Genomic DNA, 23,416 nt, shown 5'->3' on the forward strand with positions numbered 1-23,416 from the left:
AGTAATGATGAGGGAACTATTTATCGTGTATGTGATTCGGTTTAGTAACCTTGCTCTAAATGTTCCGATGTTGGGAAGAATGACGTTACACTTACCCCGCGTTATGGTACACTTCTCTCGAAGAGAAGTATTATATACTTCTGGTAACACGTAAAACAAAATGTATGTACTCAGTCCGCTCCCTGCTTGGACCACTTACCTGAGTTACCTCTCAAACAAATTAACGATTCGAAATTTCCAATCCAATGTGACCAAAACCTTTTGGGCCGCATGGCATCACGGGGTTTGCAATTTTCACCCCCGGGGGAGGGTTAGAATAGAGCTATCTCAGTTATGACGTCAGTGTCTACGTAAATCGTCTGCTTAGATTTGGCAGTTAATGGCGGCCATGATTGGTACCGCTTTGGTTCTATGACGTCACACAAACGCATCTGAGATAGCTCTAATGATCGATCGACAACTTAAGCCTTTTTGAAATGAATTTTCGTATTTTAAAATAGGAATAGCATAGCGCAATGTTTAGTTTTATTATTACAAGGGGATAACAATCAATATTGGAGACAAATTTACAATCAGATGAGAGAGATTACTCTTTCCATCTATGTCCGCAAGTTGGTGAACAACATTTGTAAAAAGTGGTCATGGGTTCATCAGCGGACCTTGTTTGAATCTGCATAAAGTATGCTCTATTGTGCGAACATTTTGGGCATGTTTCTTCCGTAGAATCCACATTTTCCCAGGCAGCGGCCCCCCCAAGAACATCGTCAACTTCCTTAAGTTTGGGGTAAGTTCGACTGCTTATTTTGCCAGAGACGTTGCAAATGTATGGACAACTGGCGCAAGCGAAACGGTAGCACTTATTGCCTTCTTCGATCTCCAAAATGTTAGAACACGTAGGGCAAAAGAGCATCATTTTTCTCTGTACCGTTTACAGTACCATAGTTTTAGTTATGGATGGCGCCGTTCAAGTCTCATTTTTACCAAAACCGGGGGGGGGGGGGAGGGTTTGAAGTATCAAGCAAACAAAGGGCTACGTCTACTGGGGGGGGGGTTTGGGGGGAAGGGAAGGGGGTTTGCAGTGTGTAATAGCGCTAAAATATAAAAATTAGGCTTACCGTTGAGTTATGTAGAAATGTAGTTCCCTTATAGTTCAATAATTTGTTGATGGTTTAACTCTGGTGTTTTAATGAACTGAAATGAAACAAAGAACAGTAAAGATCTTGCTCAAGTTTTGCAATAATCCGAAATCGAATCGCTTTTGCAGACCCCCAACCCCATTCCCCACGGAGCTGGGCAAAACTAAAGTTCAAATTTACCCGGGACCCTTGCCCAGGGCCGGAAATAAGCACAGGACACTGGACATTTTAAAATGTCCCATAATTTTTCTAAAAACTAAGGGGGTCACTGGACATTTTGACCAATAAATTTTCCGTAGTTTTGATGGTTTGACTATGAAGATGCGACAATATTTTTGCAAAGTGGACAATGTCCTATCATTTTTCTAGGCAAAGGGGGCATCACTGGACACACGTCTTATAAGAATTTTTCCTTATTTCCGGCCCTGCCCGCCCCTTTCCCATCCCATGCTAGGAGCCAAGGCTTAGCAATTGAACAACCAAACGTGGGGTCTAAAAAAAGGCAACCGTTCGCAAAATTTACCTTCAATTATCACGCTATGGACACCCACTTATGATATTTAACTATTAAATTGTGTTTCTATTATTAAATTACATTTTACTTACATTTTAATCAAAAATTAGGCTACGCAGCCAACACTGTAATCTCTCTAACTATTTGGCCCGGCCGCCCGGGCTGGGCATTAGTGTCGTCTGCTTCACCGTTCACCCAATCGCCATCAGTGCGTACAGCCAGTTCAGCAGCACAAAACTAAACTTGCTAATCAGCTATCGGTTATTTATCGAAAAGTGCGCTGAACAACCTATCTTTCTTAAAAAGATAAGGAAGCAATAAACGTGTTCGCGTTTATCGTAAATTTTAGTTAAAATTGAGTTTAATTTAATATTAAAATATTATAATTAATTAAAGTTAAACATGGCAGGACTTTATAGGTGCAGTTTGCGTGTCGCCAGTGGTAGAATTGTTCGTAAACAGGTTAGGAACTTAGGCATAATTTGTTTCACTACACTTTTCCTCATCCTTACTACCTCTACCCCTTTATCTAATCTAATTATAATTAAATTTAAGCTACTACCGATAATTCAAGTTCCTGTACGTTTTTTAAACCTCCAAGAGTATCAGAGTAAACAATTAATGTCCGAAAATGGCATTATTGTTCAAAGATTCAAAGTGGCTTCCACTATTGAGGAAGCCGTAGAAATCGCTAAAAAGCTCGGTAATCATATTCCTAAACCACTTACGAATTAAACCCGATTTAAATTTGAACAAAGTTAATTATCTTTCAGACGTAAATGAATTTGTTATCAAGGCTCAAATATTAGCGGGGGGTAGGGGTAAAGGTACTTTCTCTAGTGGCCTAAAAGGAGGGGTAAAATTAACAAAAGACCCTAACGAAGTCGGTCCAATCGTTAAACAAATGTTGGGTTACAAATTAGTCACGAAACAAACTCCTAAAGATGGAGTTGAGGTTAAAAAGGTTGGTTTGGTTTTAAACCATAAACCAAAGCCGCCAAACTTAATTAAAATAATTAAAAAAAAACGCAGGTTATGATTGCGGAAGCGTTAGATATAGCTAGAGAAACGTATCTTGCCATTTTAATGGATAGAGAGAGTGGAGGTCCGGTTATAGTGGCTAGCCCGGCAGGTGGCGTAGATATCGAAGAAGTGGCTGAAAAATCACCCGAATTGATATACAAAGAACCAATTGATATTAATGAAGGAGTTACCGAGGAAACTGCCAGAAAATTGGCGAAATCTTTACAGTTTAAAGGCGCAAAAGTAACCGAAGCGGCCGAGCAAATACAAAAGCTTTATCAAATGTTCCTAAAAGTTGATGCCACTCAAATTGAAATTAATCCATTTGGTGAAACTAAAGAAGGCAGAGGTTTGCATGTACTTATTAACCCCAAAATGGCGGTTATCCGTCGTCTGCTTCATTTAGACTTCTTCTTAGAGTCCGCCATTTTGTTGGTGTATAACCCCAAAATAGCGGTTATCCGTCGTCTGCAGCATTTTGACTTCTTAGAGTCCGCCATTTTGATGGTGTACAACCCAAAATAGCGTTTATCCGTCGTCTGCTTCATTTTGACTTCTTAGAGTCCGCCATTTTGATGGTGTACAACCCAAAATGACGGTTATCCGTCGTCTGCTTCATTTTAACGTCATAAAGTCCGCCATTTTGATGGTGTACAACCCAAAATGACGGTTATCAGTCGTCTGCTTCATTTTGATGTCATATAGTCCGCCATTTTGATGGTGTATAACCCAAAATAGCGGTTATCCGTCGTCTGCTTCATTTTGATTTCTTATAGTCCGCCATTTTGTTGGTGTACAACCCAAAATGGTGGTTATCCGTCGTCTGCATCATTTTGACGTCATATAGTCCGCCATTTTGTTGGTGTACAACCCAAAATGACGGTTATCCGTCGTCTGCATCATTTTGACGTCATATAGTCCGCCATTTTGATGGTTTATAATCTAAAACCGATGTAGTTGGACATCAGACAAAACTAATAATAAAACTTAAAAAACGCAGTTATCTGTTTTGATGCCAAGATTAATTTTGACGATAACGCCGAATTTCGTCAAAAAGAAATATTCGCCTTAGATGATGGGTCAGAAACTGACCCCAGGGAGTTGGAAGCTTCAAAATATCACCTTAATTACATTCAAATGGATGGAAATATCGCTTGTTTGGTTAATGGTGCCGGTTTAGCCATGGCCACCATGGATATCATTCAATTATACGGTGGATTACCGGCAAACTTCTTAGACGTAGGGGGCGCTGTTAAAGAGGACCAAGTCACTCAAGCCTTTAAGATATTGACCTCTGACTCCAAAGTAAAAAAAATTCGACTCAAATCTTAATTATTTAATTAGCCTTATTCCTGATCAGCGCCACCTACCCATAGCGGCGACTTTGAGAACTACTGTAATCGGCAAGCCAATCAGATGTCGCGTCGCTAAAATCTGGTGACGTCATTTTGGTAAAACCCCGAGAGTGCCGTGAGAGAGTGACGTCACCAGATTTTAGCGACATCTGATTCTGATTGGCTTGCTGATTACAGTAGTTCTCAAAGTCGCCGCTATGGCTAGGTGGCGCTGATCAGGAATAAATAAGGCTAATTGAGATTAAATTGGATTTAATTTAAAATAATTTAGGTTAAAGCGGTTTTAGTCAATATTTTTGGTGGAATTGTTAACTGCGCTACAATCGCCAAAGGAATTACTAGCGCTTGTCGTAATACTAATTTAGCAGTTCCATTGGTGGTTCGTCTCGAAGGTGAATTAAATTTGTTTTAATCATTAATGTTAATTAGACATTAATGATTAATTTATTTTAAAGGCACAAATGTTGGGGAAGCTAAAGATATCCTGGCCAATAGTGGCTTACCAATTTTAACCGCTAATAATTTAGACGAAGCTGCCAGAAAAGCGGTTGACAGTTTACGATAATCCAAAAAAAAAAAAAAATTAATGGGGTTTTCTTTTAAGTCTGATTTTCCTTGATTTGATTTGAAGAGAAAGTTTTAGGTGCCATAAAATTAGCGCTATATAAATTCTTGAAGGTTAATTAATTAATTAATTAATTAAAATTAATAAAGTACAAATTAAAATTAGGGAAAAAGGGGTAAAAAAAAAACAACAACTTGAGATTCAGTAAAGAAATAAAGAGCTATATTTTTTGTTACCATAGTTTTTACCGAACCGAAGTGACGTGGTTTTATATAATAAATAAAGAGTTCCGACAAATTGTGTTTTTGTACTTACAACTTACTTGTAAACATGTTATTGAAATAAAAGTATAAATTACGTAAAAATGGTAATTTAATTTTAGGCCTAAAAATTCAAAAAAAAAAAAAGTTAGGATGACTCAGCAAAAAACGAGTAAGGATGACTCGGCAAATTTTTCCCGCTAAGCCTAACGAATCTGACATATTTTCCTGTTAGGCTTAACTAATACTTCATACCTGGCTGTAACTGCTAAAAAAATAGGCTTATGACTTGCGAAACTTACCTGCTAAGCCTAACGAAATGCGCAACTGTCATTTTTGTTGCATTAGGCTTAGGTAAAAACATTAGACAACGCCGTTTTTCCGCCAAAAAAGTCTAAATTACTTAATAATGTTACTTAACTTTATTTCTTAACAAATATAAAACATAAATTAAGCTCTATTATACTTTTTTTTTCCCTTGACATTAAATTAAATACTGAATAAAATAAAAATGTGACACATGAAATGGAATGTTGTAAATTGATATTTGTCATTGATTAATTTAATTTAAATCAGTCTCATTAATTAATTAATTAATCAAACTGACTTTGCTAGAACTCATTTGGGTATATATCTTAATTAAAACTAATCTAGATATATTTATACACGCGTATATATACAGAGAAAAATAGGCCAAATTAGGCCTATTCCGAAAAATTTCCTTCACTCACGATTGAATTAAAGGGATTGTAAAACACTAAGGAAAACCTTCTTAAAATGGTCCCTTCACAGCCTGCAATCTAATTACTAATATAAATTAATAATTAAACATGATCTAATTTTTGATTAATTTAAAATTCATTAAAATTTGGCGAAGCTATTAAAAAATTTAAATTAATTGTAACACGATTAAATTCCAAAGAAAGATAAAAAATTAATTAATACTTTTTTAAAAGTAGGCCTAGAAAATGCATTTCATTAAAATTAAGTTAAATATTAATTAAGTAATATGGCGTTAAATTAAATTTTGATTATCTTTAACTAAAAAAGATCGAGATCTAAGTCAATAAATTTGTAAATATAAAGTTAGGCTTAGCGCAGTTAAAATGCATTAAGTGTTAATTAGAGCTTAAAAAATTAAATTAATTAAAAGATAATCTACTATCTTAATTAATAATTATCGTTAATTAAAAAAAGGGTAAAAAAAATTAAACCACAAACCCTGAGATTACAACAACAATAACCAATGTATATGGCGGGGTCGGACACTCTCTAACTTTCTAAGGGTTAAGGGTCACTAGAATCCTTGCCACTTAGGCCTAACTCCGAGAGAGAGCTTTGTATAATTAAAAATTAGTTTCTTAAAGTCTATTAATTAGACTTAATTAATTAATTAATTTTGTTTGGGGGTTTTTTTTTTTTTTTGGTTCTCAACTTAATTCCTCCGCGCTAGAATTGGCATACCTGGCATTGGGATCGTCAACTGGATAATTGACGTACGATACTTTGGTCCCGACTCGCTGATGTTTACTCTTAGCCTCCATTTTTTTGATTATGACTTTGATTTCTTCGGCTAAATCGCCGAATGAAGGCCGATGTTTAGGGTCTTCGGACCAGCAACGGAGCATAAGATTGTATCTTTTGTTTTAAGGGGTAAAAATATTGGGAGAAACTATGATCAGAACTGCGGTTTATGATCTCATTATGACGATGGTAATGGTCAAAACGCGCCTAAAAACGGTCTTATCTGACTCTTGACGCGATTAAATCGATTTCTAACGACTGTACCCAGATTTAGACGCGCCTAAACCGATCTATAATAATAATAATAATCTAGGCTTTTTCTAGACTTTATCCGACTTCAGACGCGCCTAAACCGATCTCAAACGACTATATCCGACTTCAGACGCGCCTAAACCGATCTCAAACGACTATATCCGACTTCAGACGCGCCTAAACCGATCTCAAACGACTATATCCGACTTCAGACGCGCCTAAACCGATCTCAAACGACTATATCCGACTTCAGACGCGCCTAAACCGATCTATAACGACTGAATTCGACTTTAAACGAAAGTAACCCGATCTTTTACGACCGTACCCGACTTTAGACGCGCCTAAACCGATCTATAACGACTGTCTCCAAATTGATACGCGCCTAAACCAAACTGAAACGACTGTATCCGACTTCGGACGCGCCTAAACCAATCTCAAACGGCTGTATCCAACTTTAGACGCGATTAAACCGATCTTACACGACCGTACCCGACTTTAGACGCGATTAAACCGATCTTACACGACCGTACCCGACTTTAGAAGCGCCTAAACCGATCTATAACGGCTGTACCCGACTTTAGAAACGCCTAAACCGATCTCTAACGACTGTATCCAACTTTAAACGCGCCTAAACCAATCTCAAACGACTGTATCCAACTTTAAACGCGCCTAAACCAATCTCAAACGACTGTATCCAACTTTAAACGCGCCTAAACCCTTCTCAAACGACTATACCCGACTTCAGACGCGCAAAAACCAATCTCAAACGACTGTATCCAACTTTAAACGCGCCTAAACCCTTCTCAAACGACTATACCCGACTTCAGACGCGCAAAAACCAATCTTAACGACCGTATCCAACTTCAGACGCGCCTAAACCAATCTTAAACGCGCCTAATACGAATCAAACCTTAAATAAACAAAAAAAAAATATACTTACAACAAATCTGGACAGTACGACGGTTGAGGCATACGTCGACCAGACTTAACATACTGCAAAATTTCCCAATTATCAACTTCAGGATAAGGAGTCACTCCCCTCGTTAACAGTTCCCATAAAACGACTCCAAAGGCCCACTAAAACAAATTAAACCCATTAAAAAGCCAACAAAAACACTAATTACCACCAACAATTAACTTACCACATCAGATTTTGTACTATAAGAGCCTTTCTCCAAACTTTCGGGGGCCATCCACTTAACGGGTAATTTGGACTTTTTATTATCGCTGCTGTAATAATCGCGTTCGTAGATATCCCTCGATAACCCAAAATCGGCAACTTTAACAACCATATCCTCATCCAACATACAATTCCTGGCGGCCAAATCGCGATGGAGGAATTTAAGATCAGAAAGATACTTCATCCCCTCCGCTATATGGATTCCGTACGTTAACAAATCTTTTACGGTCGGATACTGCATGTTACGTTAAAAATTAAACTTATTAATTAATTAACCCTAAATGATGAGTAATTAAACCGCAGGAATCATCGCGTAGAATTTGGGAAAAGAGCTATAGCGACTAATCATCATGTATGACGAATTTTACGGTATACGGACTAAATACCCCCAAGACAAAAGACTCCGGTCATAATCCCCCCATTTTTAAAAACGTACAAAATCCCCCCACTATCAAGACAAAATCCCCCGGTCATTTTCCCCCCATCCAAGTTAAGAGTACAAAATCCCCCCACTATCAAGACAAAATCCCCCCGGTCATTTCCCCCCCCCATCTAAGTTAAGAGTACAAAATCCCCCCACTATCAAGACAAAATCCCCCCGGTCATTTTCCCCCCCCCATCTAAGTTAAGAGTACAAAATCCCCCCACTATCAAGACAAAATCCCCCTACTCTCTAGTGAAAATCTCCCTACGCTCTAGACAAAATTCCCCGGTCATAATCCCCGGTTAGGTTATGTTATGTTATGTTAGGTTCGGTTCGTAATATTTTGGAAATATTGTAACAATGGTACGCCTTTTCCAAAATATTACTTTTTACATTTATTTTCTTCCGAAGAACACAGTTTGGGGGAATTTGTCCCGGGCTGGGGGTATTTTGTCTTTGGCATCCATTCGGGGGGAAATTGTCCGGGGGATTTTGTCTCCTACCTGAGGGGATTATGTCCTTTTCTTCTCAAATGGGGGGATTATGTCCGGGAGATTATGTCCAGGGGGGATTATGTCCTACATTCGAATTTTACATTTCGCGCTCGCATGCATGATCGACCACGCTCTGCTACCAATTAACCAATGAAATCACAGATAGACGTCAAAATTACCGGCATAGAAAATAACAAGGGAGATATGGGGGGGTGGACGCGCAATGATTCCTATTCCTAATTAAACTTAAATTAATTAACTTACATTATTTTCGTTTCTAACGAACGATAGCAAATCTCCATTAGCCATGTAAGGGATAATCACCATAGGGAATCCGTCATCGTCAATCGCGACTCCGATTAAGGTTAAAACGTGATGATGATGAAAATCTTTCATCATTAAACCTTCTTGTAAAAATTGTTCGCAATCTTCCGCGTCTCTGTATCTCGCTGAGTTAATTTTAATTAAGTTTTAAAATTAAGATTTTAAGTGGCTTAATTATATTAGTTTCTCTTACAATTATTTAATGTTTTAACGGCAACATCGCGACTTTCTTTATCAGGTAGTGTTAAATCGCCGCGATAAACTCGACCAAAATGACCTAAAAATTGTTATTTTGCGTTAAAAATGGTTATTTCTGCGTAAAAAATTGTTATTTCTGCGTAAAAATTTGTTATTTCTGCGTAAAAATCGTTATTTCTAGGTCAAAAAATGGTTATTTCTGCTTAAAAAATGGTTATTTCTGCTTAAAAAATGGTTATTTCTGCTTAAAAAATGGTTATTTCTGCTTAAAAAATTGTTATTTCTGCGTAAAAAATTGTTATTTCTGCGTAAAAAATTGTTATTTCTGCGTAAAAAATTGTTATTTCTGCGTAAAAAATTGTTATTTCTGCGTAAAAAATTGTTATTTCTGCGTAAAAAATTGTTATTTCTGCGTAAAAAATTGTTATTTCTGCGTAAAAATCGTTATTTCACGTTAAAAAATGTTATTTTACGTTAAAAAATGTTATTTTACGTTAAAAAATGTTATTTTACGTCAAAAATTGTTATTTTAACGTTAAAAATTGTTATTTTAACGTTAAAAATTGTTATTTCACGTTAAAATTTAATTTATCGACGCGCTATTACTTAATTACCGAGGAAAGAGTAATAAATTTTAATTACCTTGTCCTATAATTTCTCGTACAGTTAAATAATTCCTTGGATACAAAATCCCATCGGCTTCCAACAACCTAACAGTTTCTTCGGGTATCCTTTTATCACCTAAACTAGAATTACTTGCACCAGCGGCGCAAGCACCTCCCATGGCGCCATTTGCGACTGACGTTTGACTTTCGCTACTTGGCGTTCCATTCGTAAGATTGCGATGCGCATCGGTATATTCTAGGAAAACAAAATCGCAAAAACAAAAACAAAAACAAACCGATTCAAAAAAAACAAACAAATGGAAAACAGTTGCAGTTAATGGACTAAACATTCCAAAAATTAAAACTTACCGTTAGATCTTCGAGCTTCTGGATCTTGTACATAACTAACTGCGAAATTATTGGGTCTTTTGTATTTCCGTAAATAACCGAACTTATAAATGACGCCCAATATTAAAATTAGAATAATTAAGCAAGCGATAACGATTCCAACAATCTCGCCTGTACCAAGAGACGGTAAAGGTTCGACAAATCTAACGTAACCTAATGTAAAGTTCAAACTACCGGCTTTAACCTAAGCGTAAAAACATTAAAATTATCATTAAAAATAGGTAGATAATTAAAACCCAGAGGTATAAATAAATAAATAAATTAATTTACTTCTACTAATTGCAGAGATTGATTATGCAAATTAGTGGGAACGTTAGCCTTGGGTATGCGGCAGACGAGTGAAGAGAAACTTAAATACTCGACATCGCATTTAATTGAGCCCTTTAAAGTTATATTGATGTCGTCCTTTGTATGAGCCAAGTTAAGATTTTCACCCTGAATTTAATTTAATTTAAATATAATTTAACCCCCATAATTAAACGAAAATTAAATAATTGTAATCAACAACAAAACATTTCCAAAATGTTTACCGTTTTTTAAATCCACTTAATTAAGCATGAGATATATAATTAAACATAAATTACTAATTTTGTTTTCAATAGTGATAGGCACAACTGATGGGACATCGGTGACCCATCAGTTTCATTAGGTGAAACAATTACAACAATTAAATAATCGCGGTTTCATTGTGGGTTCTCGATAATAGCGGTTTCATTGTGGGTTCGATAATCGATCGGCGGTTTCATTGTGGGTTCTCGATAATCGCCGGTTTCATTGTGGGTTCGATAATCGGAGGTTTCATTTTGGGTTCGATAATCGGAGGTTTCATTTTGGGTTCGATAATCGGAGGTTTCATTTTGGGTTCGATAATCGGAGGTTTCATTTTGGGTTCGATAATCGGAGGTTTCATTTTGGGTTCGATAATCGGAGGTTTCATTTTGGGTTCGATAATCGGAGGTTTCATTTTGGGTTCGATAACCGGAGGTTTCATTTTGGGTTCGATAATCACGGTTTCATTATGGGTTCGATAATAGCGGTTTCATCGTGGGTTCGATAATCGCGCTTTCATCGTGGGTTCGATAATCGCGGTTTCAATGTGTGTTCGATAATCGCGGTTTCAATGTGTGTTCGATAATCGGCGATTTCATTGTGGGTTCGATAATCGGTTTCAATGGGTTCAACTATCGGTTATCTCGCGGAGTTTAAATATCGGATAAATCAGTATCGGTTCCCCCAAAAATTAAAAATAATGAATATAATTACCTTAATTAATATGAGGGGCTTATCAATTGGCACTTTCCAGATCTTATCCTTAAAAGTGGCGTATTTCGGATCAGGATAATAGAGAAGACTCGAAAGATTCCTGTGCGTTTGCGTGAAATTCCTCAAATCCTCGACTCCGTCCATTATAAAGGAAATAATGGCTTCCGTGGGAACTTTGGCGGTTGGTAACGTTTTGGTGGGTATTCCTTCTAATGGCGGTGTTTGGCACGTCATAACTGTGCCCTTTTGATGTCGAATATTTTGGTGTACACATTCTTTGATAATTTCGTGGGCCACCGGGACAGCCGCTCTGGTATCAACGATACGCACTACCAGTCTGGGGTTAACGATAGTGTGCAGGTTGTTGCCAATTACTCTCAGGTTTGTGCCACCGCTATATATTTAAGAGGAGATACGTAAAACCAGTTGGGATAAGTCTTCGGTAGTTCAAAGGTCACGGAAATATGACTGTTTCATTCAAAGCATATTGTATACTTATTTTCAGACGAAATTACTTTTTTTTTTAAGCTGTTGGTCGAATTGCTTAAGATGTATTTTTGGAACATCTTAAGCTGAATTATCGGAAGATTTTAAGCTGCATTAGCGGAAGGTTTTAAGCTGCATTATCGGAAGGTTTTAAGCTGCATTATCGGAAGGTTTTAAGCTGCATTATCGGAAGATTTTAAGCTGCATTATCGGAAGATTTTAAGCTTCATTATCGGAAGATTTTAAGCTTCATTATCGGAAGATTTTAAGCTTCATTATCGGAAGATTTTAAGCTTCATTATCGGAAGATTTTAAGCTTCATTATCGGAAGATTTTAAGCTTCATTATCGGAAGATTTTAAGCTTCATTATCGGAAGATTTTAAGCTTCATTATCGGAAGATTTTAAGCTTCATTATCGGAAGATTTTAAGCTGCATTATCGGAAGATTTTAAGCTGCATTATCGGAAGATTTTAAGCTGCATTATCGGAAGATTTTAAGCTGCATTATCGGAAGATTTTAAGCTGCATTATCGGAAGATTTTAAGCTGCATTATCGGAAGGTTTTAAGCTGCATTATCGGAAGGTTTTAAGCTGCATTATCGGAACGTTTTAAGCTGCATTATCGGAAGATTTTAAGCTGCATTATCGGAACGTTTTAAGCTGCATTATCGGAACATTTTAAGCTGCATTATCGGAAGGTTTCAAGCTGCGTATCGGAAATTTTTCAAGCTGGATTATTGGATATTTTTCAAACTGGATTTTTGGAATCATTTAAGCTGCAATTTGGAATCAATTAAGCTGCGTTTTTGGAATCATTTAAGCTGCATTTTGGAATTTTAAAACGTTTTCATGGAATTGAAATATCTTTGATGGAATTTTTCTTTCTTAAATCTGGATTGTTTTTGCCTGATTTGTTAATTAACAAGAAAAAAAAAACTCCATAGATTTTGCAATAAATTATTCTTTTTTGTACTATGAAATGATTTTTGACTTTTTACGGCGAATATCCTCGCCATACTTTACCTTTGAATGGTTGTCCGAGGTCTTATATTAGTTATTTGTGGATTTATAATATAATCGAAGTAAGAATGAACGTGTGGCTTCTGAGGAAACCTCTGATTATAAACGGAATACTCCGACTTCAAATGATGTCCGTCTATTGTAAAATCCAGTGATCCTTTTATAACCTCCTTTCCTTGATAGGAAATATTCTTGGACGTACATTGAACCTCATTCGAGGTTGTACTGTACAGGTTAAACATATTTAATTACGCTCCTTCTTAATTAAAACCCCTATAATTAATTAATTAATTAATTAAGGTCCTGTCCATCTCACCTAATTATAACGCATTCAGCATTAGCTAATTTCAACATTCGATTCGAACCAATATCTAAATTTTCCCCAAAAGCAGTTACGTTAGTTCCTCCCGCTATCGGACCAAAGTTAGGGTAAATTCCATAGAACACTGGTTTCTATAAATCCCCCAAAAACAATGTTATCACGTGATACAGTCACGTGTTAACTACGATTTAAGTAAAAGACAAACCACAAAGGAAAATGTCTGCGTCGACGTTGCAGTTCCAATTTTATCAATACCATTGTCACCACCGACAACATTAACATCAACCGTAATAGGGAAACTATCAGTTGCTGTTTGAGTATCGGTTTTACATTGAATCCTGGACTCAAAACAATGTTACATCAGCGTCAAAAATAGGCTTAGTTCTAACTAAGCCTTAAAGGGACTGTAAAGAAGGCATCGGCGGGTGGGTAAAAATTATTTGAAATACGTCAGAGGCACGTGACCAAGCTGAGAGGCGTGGTTCAAAGAAGCTTAGTTCGTTTTATTTCGAAAACCACCACTTCATGGAATTGGCGCTGCAAACTCGCGAAAAACAAGGACTAGATGTCCAGTTCCACTCCAGGCTGGGAAATAAGGGTATTTTTTAAACTAGTCCTTTGGACCAGTGACCCCCTAGTACCTGAAATATTTAACTGGTCTCCGGACTGGTCCCAGCCTTTGCTCTCCAATAGATTTGCAATTAATAAACTGGTCCCGAGGACCAGTAAGCCCCACTTCTTCAATTAAAAAACTAGTCCAAGCAATTAATAAACTGGTCCCGAGGACCAGTAAGCCCCACTTCTTCAATTAAAAAACTAGTCCAAGCAATTAATAAACTGGTTTTGGACCAGAGGAAGTGTGCTATTTCCCAGCCTGTTCCACTCCATGAGGAGTCTTTGTATCTTGGCACCACGTGATGTGTGTGTGACGTATTTCAAATAATTTTTACCCACCCGCCGATGCCTTCTTTGCAGTCCCTTTAAAAGTACTTACAAATGATCTTCCCAACTAACAACCGCGCAAACTGACCCACCGAGCGTAACTTTCAATTGTCTATTTTGTTCATTTTTTCCATCTGAACTATGTCCAAAATTCTCTCCTTTGATACTTATAGTGGTATTACCCATAACGGGACCAGTTAAGGGTGAAATACTATGAATATAAGGGGGGCAAGACGTTGTCTCTATTCTGGAATCGCATTCATTTTGGTGGGCGCAACGTCCATCGCACCAACCACATTTCAATGGTTCCGTATCGGGATAATTTGCCAGACATTCAGTGCAAGTTTTATACAAAGAACAACTCCCAATTGGAAATTTGACAATTTGATTGCCGCTAAGTAAATATAGGTCCTGTAGAGTTTCGTCTACAGCGTTACTTGGCAATATACCGTTTGTAGATACTGGGATATCGTATAAAACTAAGCCAACGTTTGGTTTGATGTTTAGCTGCAATTAAACGCGATTTTAACTTAAGCATGCATGCTAGTTTTTTTTCTATCTTAGAAGGACATGTGGTATGTACTTTAACAACGTGGCCTGTCTTGGTTCCAAAAAACGCTACTGGTATCGCGTTTTGTTCAGTAACAAACAATGAAGTGACAATTCCTTTATAAGACGCTTCAAAACTACCAGTTATATCGGCACTGCCTTCGATGTTAGCGTTAACAGCTCCAATATTACAATAATCAATATCCTAAAACGTTCATGTTGATTAATATTAAGATGGAAATTTCCTGTCTACAAGACAAGTCCAGGGATATGTAAATCTAATCGGAATCATTGTGTACACCCATATATGCATATCCCATGTTATTTCTATGAATTCGGGTTTTGTGGGTATACCAGGCTTGAGAACTTACTACACGTCACGCCTAATGAGTAATGGCGTCTTTCTAACTGTGGTTTTATTACAGTTGGTAGCAGAGCGTGGCCATGCGAGAGCGCAATAGAGCTATATCAGTTGAAGGGGGGGGGGAAACGTCACAGTTGGGCCTGCCAATAAACGGAGCCGGTTTTCACCCTCCCTCCGTGCGGGCCGCTGAAGAACTCTATGCTAAATTTCCCGCTCTATATTCAACGCGCAGTGAGATAGATATCCAATGTTAATCTCTAAGCGGGTTTTGTGGGCCGGGCTTGAGAGGTTACTACACGTGGTCACGCCTATTAATAATTCTGATAGCGTATTTCTAACTGCAATTTCAAATGTTACAGTTGGTAGCAGAGCGTGGTCATGCGATAGTGCAAGGTTCAACACGCAGCGAAATAGGTTGCATTGTTTGCTTGGGTAAAATTCGTCATATATAATGATTAGTCTAGTTAGCTCCTCCCACAAAAAAAAGTTGCCTAGATACGTAGAGTGAAACTGGGCAGTACACAATGATTCCAATTAGCCGTATGCATTCCTGAAAAGCCGTCTCGTCTGAGCTTAAACGTGATTTACATTTTTTATCTGGCATTTCGCTTCCATCCCGTGTATCTTCGCAATCTTAAAAGAATTCTGATCCCCTCTGAAGCAATTCTTGGTTTCATCCTCGAAAGCTTTGATTACTTTCGTGATGGAGTATCTGCACATAACGGTGCCATTTTCATCTTGAGGTATCGTTTGATCATTTCCTCTGGCAAACGTAATGAACAGTGACCAATCGCCTTCTTCCGTTTCTCTTTTCTTATTTCTCTGGGAACCCGATACGTTTGTAAAAAAGGCGGCTGTTGCCATATTGTAATTGCTGCCAGTTGTCCTTGAGTAACATTTCAAACCAATCTCCGAGTACGAAGTGAAGGAATCATCGTCGTTACAAACTCTAATGATTCTAGTTTCGAAATCGGTTCTTTTTAAGCTTATGGGTTCGTAAGAGACGAAGTAATTGTAGTTTTCGTGACTGAATCCGTATATGTAATAAGATTTATACTGTTGTTTGATTAAATCATCTTGGTAATCAACACCAGTGACCGTAACGTCATCGGAATAGGCGTAAGCGAGGGCGTATGACGCAATAGACTGTACCGTCGTGTTCTGAGTTATAATGCGAGCACTAGCGAAGTAACCGCTTAAATTCAGCGGCCGCCCATCGTAAGAACTGGCGGTGTACAGTTTGTTACCGTTAAAAAACGCCACAACCGTTGACCGACCACCGACAAAGTTAGTCACATTCCCAGGATGACCAACTCGTAAACTACTACTACTGATGTTATCTCCCCTTCGAATCTCGCATATCCCCTGATTAACGCTACCACAAACTAAGATATGTTTAGCGTATGGTAACAAGACCTTAACGTCATTCGCAGTTGGTACGCGTTCGTAATTACAAGGCTCCGGTTCAGCCACACATTCTTGGGAATCATTTACAGGCCCAATTTGAGTTTTTTCGTATAAAATTAAATCGGGGTCTAAGTTTAATAAGACATTTCGTCCGCCTACGTATAATTGTTCGTTGAAATATATTATTTTAGTTAACACCTCGGTATCGTTGACCGTGTAATATTGAATGTTAGAAACGTAATCACAGATTGCGAACCCGAACAGCGCGAAGATATGTATCAAACTAAACACGTTTCGCGGTTGAAACATTTTGGTCTTATAAAACAACATCACAGAAAAGAGTTTATAAGTTTATGGCAAAGTTCATGTTTTAATTCTGAAACGAATGAATATAGCGAAGGAAACTTATTTAGACCAATTTTCTCGAACACACAGATAACATTAGCACCACCCTCATAATACACCAAGAGCAGTTTACAATATTGTGTGATTACTGGCCGGAGCTGTTGGGGTGAAGGGGGGGTCAAAGACAAACTGTTGGTTAGCATATTGCTTACCCGCCCACCGCGACGGTGGCGCCATTCCTTATGGCCAAAGAGCTGGGTGTTTTCCCCCTGAACTAAGGGCGGTCTCCCCCCTCCCCAACAGCGCCGGTGAGCCCCTTTAACCACTGGCCAAACCCCGCCACCGTTTCTTTACTTTGCTATAACTAATCTTTCACAAAAAAATTACAGTAACGGAAGTACAACCAACCATTTCCTGAGGAAGTTTGTTACTTACTAATCTTCTATTTTTTGGTAAGGAAGTCGAAAAGAGGAAGAAATTAGGTAGGGCAATCTAAAGTAGCCGTATAGGCATACATCTAAGTTCTTTTATAATTTAAGGATGGATAAAAACATTATGGTGGCTTGGTACGTTTAAAACTGTACTCGCGTTACAAGCATAAGTTCATAAGATATGTTCCCCATAAGTTTGTGTGTGTCAATGGTTACTGAATACTGAGAGCTTGAACCCACGAAAGTAAAGCGACGCCTGGTGAGGCGCTGTCAAAGGCTTAAGCAAGTAGTCCACTTAGCCTTGCCAAAGAGAGTATAGGGGAGGAGTGGAAGCTCCCTCGCTCCACAAGGCTAAATTACAATGATGCCCCTAAATTATATTAGTGGTACGAGGGAGTTTCCGGCTCAGTCGCGCCACCTACGATACCATTTAATGCCTCAAACGGAAATGCCTCGGTACTGCGCATTGAAGATGCGCGGTAGAAAAGAGCACCAAGATTTGCCCCTCTTTCCACTCCTCCCCTATACTCTCTTTGGCCTTGCGAAACCGTATAGTTACAGTTTTAAGTTCGTAAATCATCCGAAAGAGGGCGCCCATTACCCAAGTCCGAAAGCATCGTTAAAGAAACGTTATCAGATGACGTTCTGTTCGTAGTTGGATTCGTGACGTTACGTTAAAGATACGGTTTCACAAGGCTTAGTAGACTACTTGCTTTAGTAATGCAGACTATAGTAATATCAATAACAGATTCATGCTGAGCATGAATTCGTTCTTGGTAATATGGACTACAAAATTACCCGACTGTTGTCAATTCTCGCGTCGTTCTTGAACTAGTTATCTCTCAGTAAATCTCTAGCATTACGAAGTGTCATACTTATAATGTAACATATCTTATAAACTTATGATACAAGTCAAAAGTTTACCCCTTTCGTCTAGGAATAATTTATACAACGCGAGATATGAGGGTATCGTTATAAACTAATTTTTTTTGAACAACAGTAACAAAAACATCTAGATTATTGTTGTTCTTTTAAAACAAGGAACAAAAAGACAGATCTGGCTTCCGTCAAGAACAAATTTTCAAGTACTTCACACATATACACATAATCAGCTTTCACGTAGGATGTTGACCCAAAAAATTATCTAACTATATTAAAAACTATACGCTATATATGTATATAAAGCCCTCATAATCTACAAAACTTCCAATTTAAATTAGTTTAAAACCTAATTAACTTATTGTCAATCAAGATTAAAACTACGCAGACGCGTAGATGTGTAATATATTAACCTCAACCTCAATATCTAATGGATCACTTACGTAATTAGCTATCAAGGAGCGCCGATTAGCGTACTTTAATTACATGCACATGCCTTACATATCAATTAAACGGTTAAGCCTAACCTAATACCGACAATAAAATCTCGATTTGAGTCTTGGGTCTCGTAATATATCAAGCTTTAACCGACTAAATAATTAATAATAAGTAATTAAACAGTATTTACCAGTATGATCAGTCGAAATTAACGCCTATTACTTTTCAAAACACCAAGTTAAAATATCAGAAACCGTGTTCCGGACTACCCATGACGTCCGGAATGTCTCACGCTGTGACGACTTGTACTAGTATACTAGAAAATAGGCGGTACCGAATTGCCGGAGGGGATCACCTAGGTCACGTGTCTAAAAAGTGAATCACTCCGATTGTTCCTAGAAATGATGAAATCGAGCGCTTTCGGGCGCCGCCGGTAAAGTACCGGTTTAAGAAATATAGCTAACCTTTTCTTAATTAGCTATTGATGACATTTTCTTGGACTTCCTCGACGCACCTGACTAATGAGGGATGTTTAAAAAGGTATAAACAGGTTTCCTTACATCCGGTCTTCAACGCGATTTCAAAATTGTTTGAAACTCCCGCCAACCAATCAGAATGCGCGCGCGCGAACCTAACTTCCTACTTCCGCTTCCTACTATGCAAATGATGTAAATAGGCCATAAAATGGCCGCCGAGGGCGAAACCGGCCCAAACGAACTACGAAAAGTCGCTTATTGCACCGCTATTTTTGCTGGATTCGCTTACGTAGGCTATACCACATTAAAAAATGCGTTCTGTAGAAGAGTTTTCCCTAATCAACGTAAGAATTAATGCCAAAATTAATCCTGCATGACATTTTTATCGCTAAGCCTAGGCCTAAATTGGCGTGCACGTAGCGTAGGCCAAGGAAGCCGCCTTTAAAGGGGTTCGAACGGAACGGTCAATAGCGGACGGGAGGGGGGGGGGTAAAAATTTGACCTACAACTAGCCTACAAGTTTGTTTACAAACAAACATATATTTTATTATTTCAGCGGAAGATGAGAATCTTTACGGCGATAAATCAAACCAGGCATGTCAAACAGATTTAACATTGCCATGTGGTGCAAACATCAACAAAGTTGCGGAAGACTTAGTTGTCACCCCTTGCAAGTCAGTTAAGGAAAGAGTTAGGGAATTAAATATCAGAGCTCGTTTATTTAGCGATACACCCAGCCCCAGTTACACACCGACATCCCAACTGTCCTGTAAAAGCTTACAAAACTCTCCGTGGAGTTCCCCACGTATATTGAGCCCTATCGATAGCTCAACCGATAATGGACTTAGCAAATCAGCTGAAAATATTAATTGCTTTACGACACCCCCAAATTCCCCAAATATTCGAAGAAAAAGTCTTCTAAAGTCACCACCTGACACAGTTAGTTCCCGAGTCTCGAGCACGACTAGTTTAAACAGTATTAGCATTGATTTCCCCCAACCCAGAGAACCAGATGAATCCTTGAAAAAAAGTTTAGCTAGTTTATATAAAAAGGCTCGAACTATGACCCCAATCGAAGCCAGAAACTTAGTAGCGTTACTTGCAAGCAGAAATGATGATATTGTTGTAAGAACATTAACAACAATATCTAATTGTGCAGCGTTTTCAGTCAATCAAGTATGCTCTTAATGACTAATTAAGGAGTTAAAATAGTAACGTCATGATTAAAATTAAAGGATTTATTATGTGACGCTGGATGTTTACCAGTTCTAAGAGATTTTCTAGACTCCCCAACATTAGCCATACAAGTTGCAGCAACCCAAGCAATAGCTAATTTATCAGCAAATGAAAGAAATCAAGGATTATTGCAAGTGCGTGGCGTTTACCTTACCACCGATTTTATTAATAAAAGAAAACCAAAAAACAAGGTGTTGATTGAATTTTAACACTTATTTTTTCAGTGTTGCATTTGTAGATTAACTGAAAGGGCAACATCAAAACAGTGCAGTGAATTATTGAGAGTTTCGTCACTTACTGCATTGGCTAATTTGGCTTTATTCAATGCTAATCACATGCCCATGAAAGGAGGAATTACTGGGTTTCTTCAATTAATCGAAACAGGGACTAGTACCACTAGACTACAGTCTTTAAAACTACTCGTTAACTTATCCTGCAATAGTTCCATGTTACCATACCTTTTAGCCTCAAAAGTAAAGAAATTTTCTGTTTTCTAATAGAAAATAGGCCCACATCCTACAGAGACCCGCCTTTCCTCCGCCCACATCCTACCGAGACCCGCCTTCCCCCCGCCCACATCCCAAGAACCCGCCTCCCCCCGCCCACATCCTACTAAAAACCCGCCTTTCCCCGCCCACATCCTACCGAGACCCGCCTTTCCTCCGCCTACATCCTACCGAGACCCGCCTTTCCTCCGCCTACATCCTACCGAGACCCGCCTTTCCTCCGCCCACATCCTACCGAGACCCGCCTTTCCTCCGCCCACATCCTACAGAGACCCGCCTTTCCTCCGCCCACATCCTACCGAGACACGCCTTTCCTCCGCCCACATCCTACCGAGACACGCCTTTCTTCCGCCCACATCCTACAGAGACACGCCTTTCTTCCGCCCACATCCTACAGAGACCCGCCTTTCCTCCGCCCACATCCTACCGAGACCCGCCTTTCCTCCGCCCACATCCTACCGAGACCCGCCTTTCTTCCGCCCACATCCTACAGAGACCCGCCTACATCCTACCGAGACCCGCCTTTCCTCCGCCCACATCCTACAGAGACCCGCCTACATCCTACCGAGACCCGCCTTTCCTCCGCCTACATCCTACCGAGACCCGCCTTTCCTCCGCCCACATCCTACTAAAAACCCGCCTTTCCTCCGCCCACATCCTACCGACACACGCCTTTCCTCCGCCCACATCCTACCGAGACACGCCTTTCCTCCGCCCACATCCTACCGAGACACGCCTTTAATCCGCCCACATCCTACCGAGACACGCCTTTCCTTCGCCCACATCCTACCGAGACACGCCTTTCCTCCGCCCACATCCTACCGAGACACGCCTTTCTTCCGCCCACATCCTACCGAGACACGCCTTTCTTCCGCCCCTACACTACAGTAGTAAAACTACTATACCCTTCCGAAATATCTATCTTTCAGGCTTCTTCTCAATTATACAAGTACCTAAGTCTTAAAGGCGACCATGACGTCACTCTAAGGCTAATAACGTTCGTAGCTAATGTTGTGATCACAGCTGCGCGTCAAAATTTTAAAGCCAGAGATTTACCGGGTGATCAGAAAGCTCCTTATCCAGAAACGCTGTATGCTATATTATTTGGACATTCCGGCAAAGAATTGCTGCGCAAAAAAATGGCAAATTTAGTTCAAAGCAGCGACGAGGATATTGTTATTCAAGTTAAGAGAATTCAAGCTGCAATGAATCTCAAATAATTAATTAAAAATATATATATTTAAATACGTTGTAATTAAAAATTTATTATTTTTTGTTGAATTATTATTTCTTTCATTTCGTTTTTTAATTAAGATTATTATTTTATATTTGCTTTTAAATTAAAAGCAATTAAAAACGAGAATTTCAATTAATATTTAAAGGAAACGGTTCAGGTAATAACATAACATCATACCTTAAAGAACGGTAGGTTGCGCGTAAAAATGCACACAAAGATGGCCGCCACTGCTCAAAGGCAGTGCCAAAAATAATGAGGGAAAATGGTGGGAAAGGGAAACTACCAATCACAGTATAAAACCTATGACGTCACGCGCAACTAACCAATCAAATTCTTACAATATTTTTGGTTCCTACGTGTAAATGTGCTAAAGTATTTTGACGAGAAAAAAAAACCAATTTTCGCTTTGATATAAAAAAATATATTTCTAAATGTTTTCAACGCTAATGTTAATAATTAAATAGTAATTAAATTAATTGTAGATTTTTAATCGTGTTAAATATAATAGAAACATTAGGTTATGAGTAATTAAAAACAAAATAATATTGGTGCCTACAGACAGAACTAGCGCGGAAAAGAAATGTACTAATTAATTTAATTAGTTATATAGTAATTAATTGCTGCCTAAAATATTTTAATAATTAGACGTATCTATCCTTAACTGATAAAAATATTTAAAACACTAACTTAAAACTAAAATATAAATATAGGAGGAGAGTTTGTAGTTTTAAATAATAAAACTTAATATAATATTAACTACTAGGATTTAATTAATTAAGAACTAATTAGTCCTAGAATTAAAACTTAATATTATTCGAAACCTATACAATCTTTACGAAGAAATAATAATTAAAAAAAAGAAATGAATAAATAGAAAGATTGGTTTTAGAATCGAATAATTAAAAAAAATAAAAAACGATAAATGAACGAAAAAACCTCGAAAATTAATTAAGATTAAATAAAAACTGAACGAATAGACCAATAACACCTTTTAATGGCGTCCCTAATTAAACTAATTAATCCTTTTCATTACGTTAATAATTTACGTATTAGTAGTGCATTAACGATTAAAAGGTGTGATTGGTTTAATTGAAAAACCGCAATAAATGCATTTTAAAATAGACCTAAATTTTCAATGGCTTCCAAATTTTAGTTTAGGCTTTGACTATACGATTTTTGAACATGAATCAATTCCACGTTATTACAAATATTAATTAATTTTAAATATTGTGAAGGTAAATTAAGTAATGCT

General features: G+C 38.1%; 4 protein-coding genes across 5 annotated transcripts; 2 read left to right on the forward strand and 2 right to left on the reverse strand.

The window, feature by feature from the left end:
- Positions 1–506: 506 nt before the first annotated feature.
- On the reverse strand, positions 507–1,857 carry Polr3K (RNA polymerase III subunit K). Of its 2 annotated transcripts, none has more exons than XM_089846688.1 (3): positions 1,743–1,857; positions 1,116–1,191; positions 507–919 (listed from the first exon to the last, which is right to left on the reverse strand). In XM_089846688.1, the coding sequence occupies exon 3, from the start codon at positions 911–913 to the stop codon at positions 587–589; it is 327 nt and encodes a 108-aa protein (XP_089702814.1). In that variant the 5' UTR covers positions 914–919; positions 1,116–1,191; positions 1,743–1,857; the 3' UTR covers positions 507–586. The 2 variants fall into 2 exon arrangements, with proteins under 2 accessions (XP_089702814.1, XP_089702815.1); XM_089846689.1 differs by having other exon boundaries at positions 1,660–1,795.
- Positions 1,858–1,931: 74 nt separating this feature from the next.
- ScsbetaG (Succinyl-coenzyme A synthetase beta subunit, GDP-forming) lies at positions 1,932–4,958 on the forward strand. Its single transcript, XM_089846687.1, has 7 exons — positions 1,932–2,112; positions 2,206–2,353; positions 2,424–2,614; positions 2,683–3,022; positions 3,674–3,978; positions 4,300–4,420; positions 4,484–4,958. The coding sequence occupies exons 1-7, from the start codon at positions 2,053–2,055 to the stop codon at positions 4,591–4,593; spliced, it is 1,275 nt and encodes a 424-aa protein (XP_089702813.1). The 5' UTR covers positions 1,932–2,052; the 3' UTR covers positions 4,594–4,958.
- Positions 4,959–5,256: 298 nt separating this feature from the next.
- LOC149653784 (hepatocyte growth factor receptor-like) lies at positions 5,257–19,043 on the reverse strand. Its single transcript, XM_089846690.1, has 16 exons — positions 18,900–19,043; positions 15,798–16,992; positions 14,880–15,050; positions 14,349–14,803; positions 13,560–13,692; positions 13,349–13,485; positions 13,036–13,257; positions 11,526–11,919; positions 10,533–10,697; positions 10,224–10,446; positions 9,892–10,110; positions 9,245–9,328; positions 8,992–9,176; positions 7,772–8,044; positions 7,570–7,706; positions 5,257–6,491 (listed from the first exon to the last, which is right to left on the reverse strand). Exons 2-16 carry the CDS (start codon positions 16,944–16,946, stop codon positions 6,284–6,286), a joined length of 4,155 nt encoding a protein of 1,384 aa, XP_089702816.1. The 5' UTR covers positions 16,947–16,992; positions 18,900–19,043; the 3' UTR covers positions 5,257–6,283.
- A 337-nt stretch (positions 19,044–19,380) lies between these two features.
- LOC149653785 (armadillo repeat-containing X-linked protein 1-like) lies at positions 19,381–22,208 on the forward strand. The gene is made up of 5 exons (XM_089846691.1): positions 19,381–19,529; positions 19,742–20,361; positions 20,421–20,555; positions 20,646–20,894; positions 21,857–22,208. Exons 1-5 carry the CDS (start codon positions 19,394–19,396, stop codon positions 22,145–22,147), a joined length of 1,431 nt encoding a protein of 476 aa, XP_089702817.1. The 5' UTR covers positions 19,381–19,393; the 3' UTR covers positions 22,148–22,208.
- Positions 22,209–23,416: the final 1,208 nt, after the last annotated feature.

Source organism: Phalangium opilio, unplaced genomic scaffold (assembly GCF_054372755.1).
Source record: "Phalangium opilio isolate 3A_F unplaced genomic scaffold, DU_Popi_V2 ptg000081l_1, whole genome shotgun sequence".
NCBI lineage: Eukaryota > Metazoa > Arthropoda > Arachnida > Opiliones > Phalangiidae > Phalangium > Phalangium opilio.

What these genes read in the sequence shown, in the direction of transcription:
- Polr3K (XM_089846688.1), bottom strand. Translation starts at nt 913, where the DNA reads ATGATGCTCTTTTGCCCTACGTGTTCTAACATTTTGGAGATCGAAGAA.
- ScsbetaG (XM_089846687.1), top strand. Translation starts at nt 2,053, where the DNA reads ATGGCAGGACTTTATAGGTGCAGTTTGCGTGTCGCCAGTGGTAGAATT. An exon ending in GTAGAATTGTTCGTAAACAG is followed by an intron (nt 2,113 to 2,205) that starts GTTAGGAACTTA and finishes ATTAAATTTAAG; the next exon opens with CTACTACCGATAATTCAAGT. An exon ending in TATTGACCTCTGACTCCAAA is followed by an intron (nt 3,979 to 4,299) that starts GTAAAAAAAATT and finishes AAAATAATTTAG; the next exon opens with GTTAAAGCGGTTTTAGTCAA.
- LOC149653784 (XM_089846690.1), bottom strand. Translation starts at nt 16,946, where the DNA reads ATGTTGTTTTATAAGACCAAAATGTTTCAACCGCGAAACGTGTTTAGT. An exon ending in AGACAGGCCACGTTGTTAAA is followed by an intron (nt 14,804 to 14,879) that starts GTACATACCACA and finishes GTTTAATTGCAG; the next exon opens with CTAAACATCAAACCAAACGT. An exon ending in ATAGTACAAAATCTGATGTG is followed by an intron (nt 7,707 to 7,771) that starts GTAAGTTAATTG and finishes AATTTGTTTTAG; the next exon opens with TGGGCCTTTGGAGTCGTTTT.
- LOC149653785 (XM_089846691.1), top strand. Translation starts at nt 19,394, where the DNA reads ATGGCCGCCGAGGGCGAAACCGGCCCAAACGAACTACGAAAAGTCGCT. An exon ending in GAAATCAAGGATTATTGCAA is followed by an intron (nt 20,556 to 20,645) that starts GTGCGTGGCGTT and finishes TTATTTTTTCAG; the next exon opens with TGTTGCATTTGTAGATTAAC. An exon ending in CATACCTTTTAGCCTCAAAA is followed by an intron (nt 20,895 to 21,856) that starts GTAAAGAAATTT and finishes TCTATCTTTCAG; the next exon opens with GCTTCTTCTCAATTATACAA.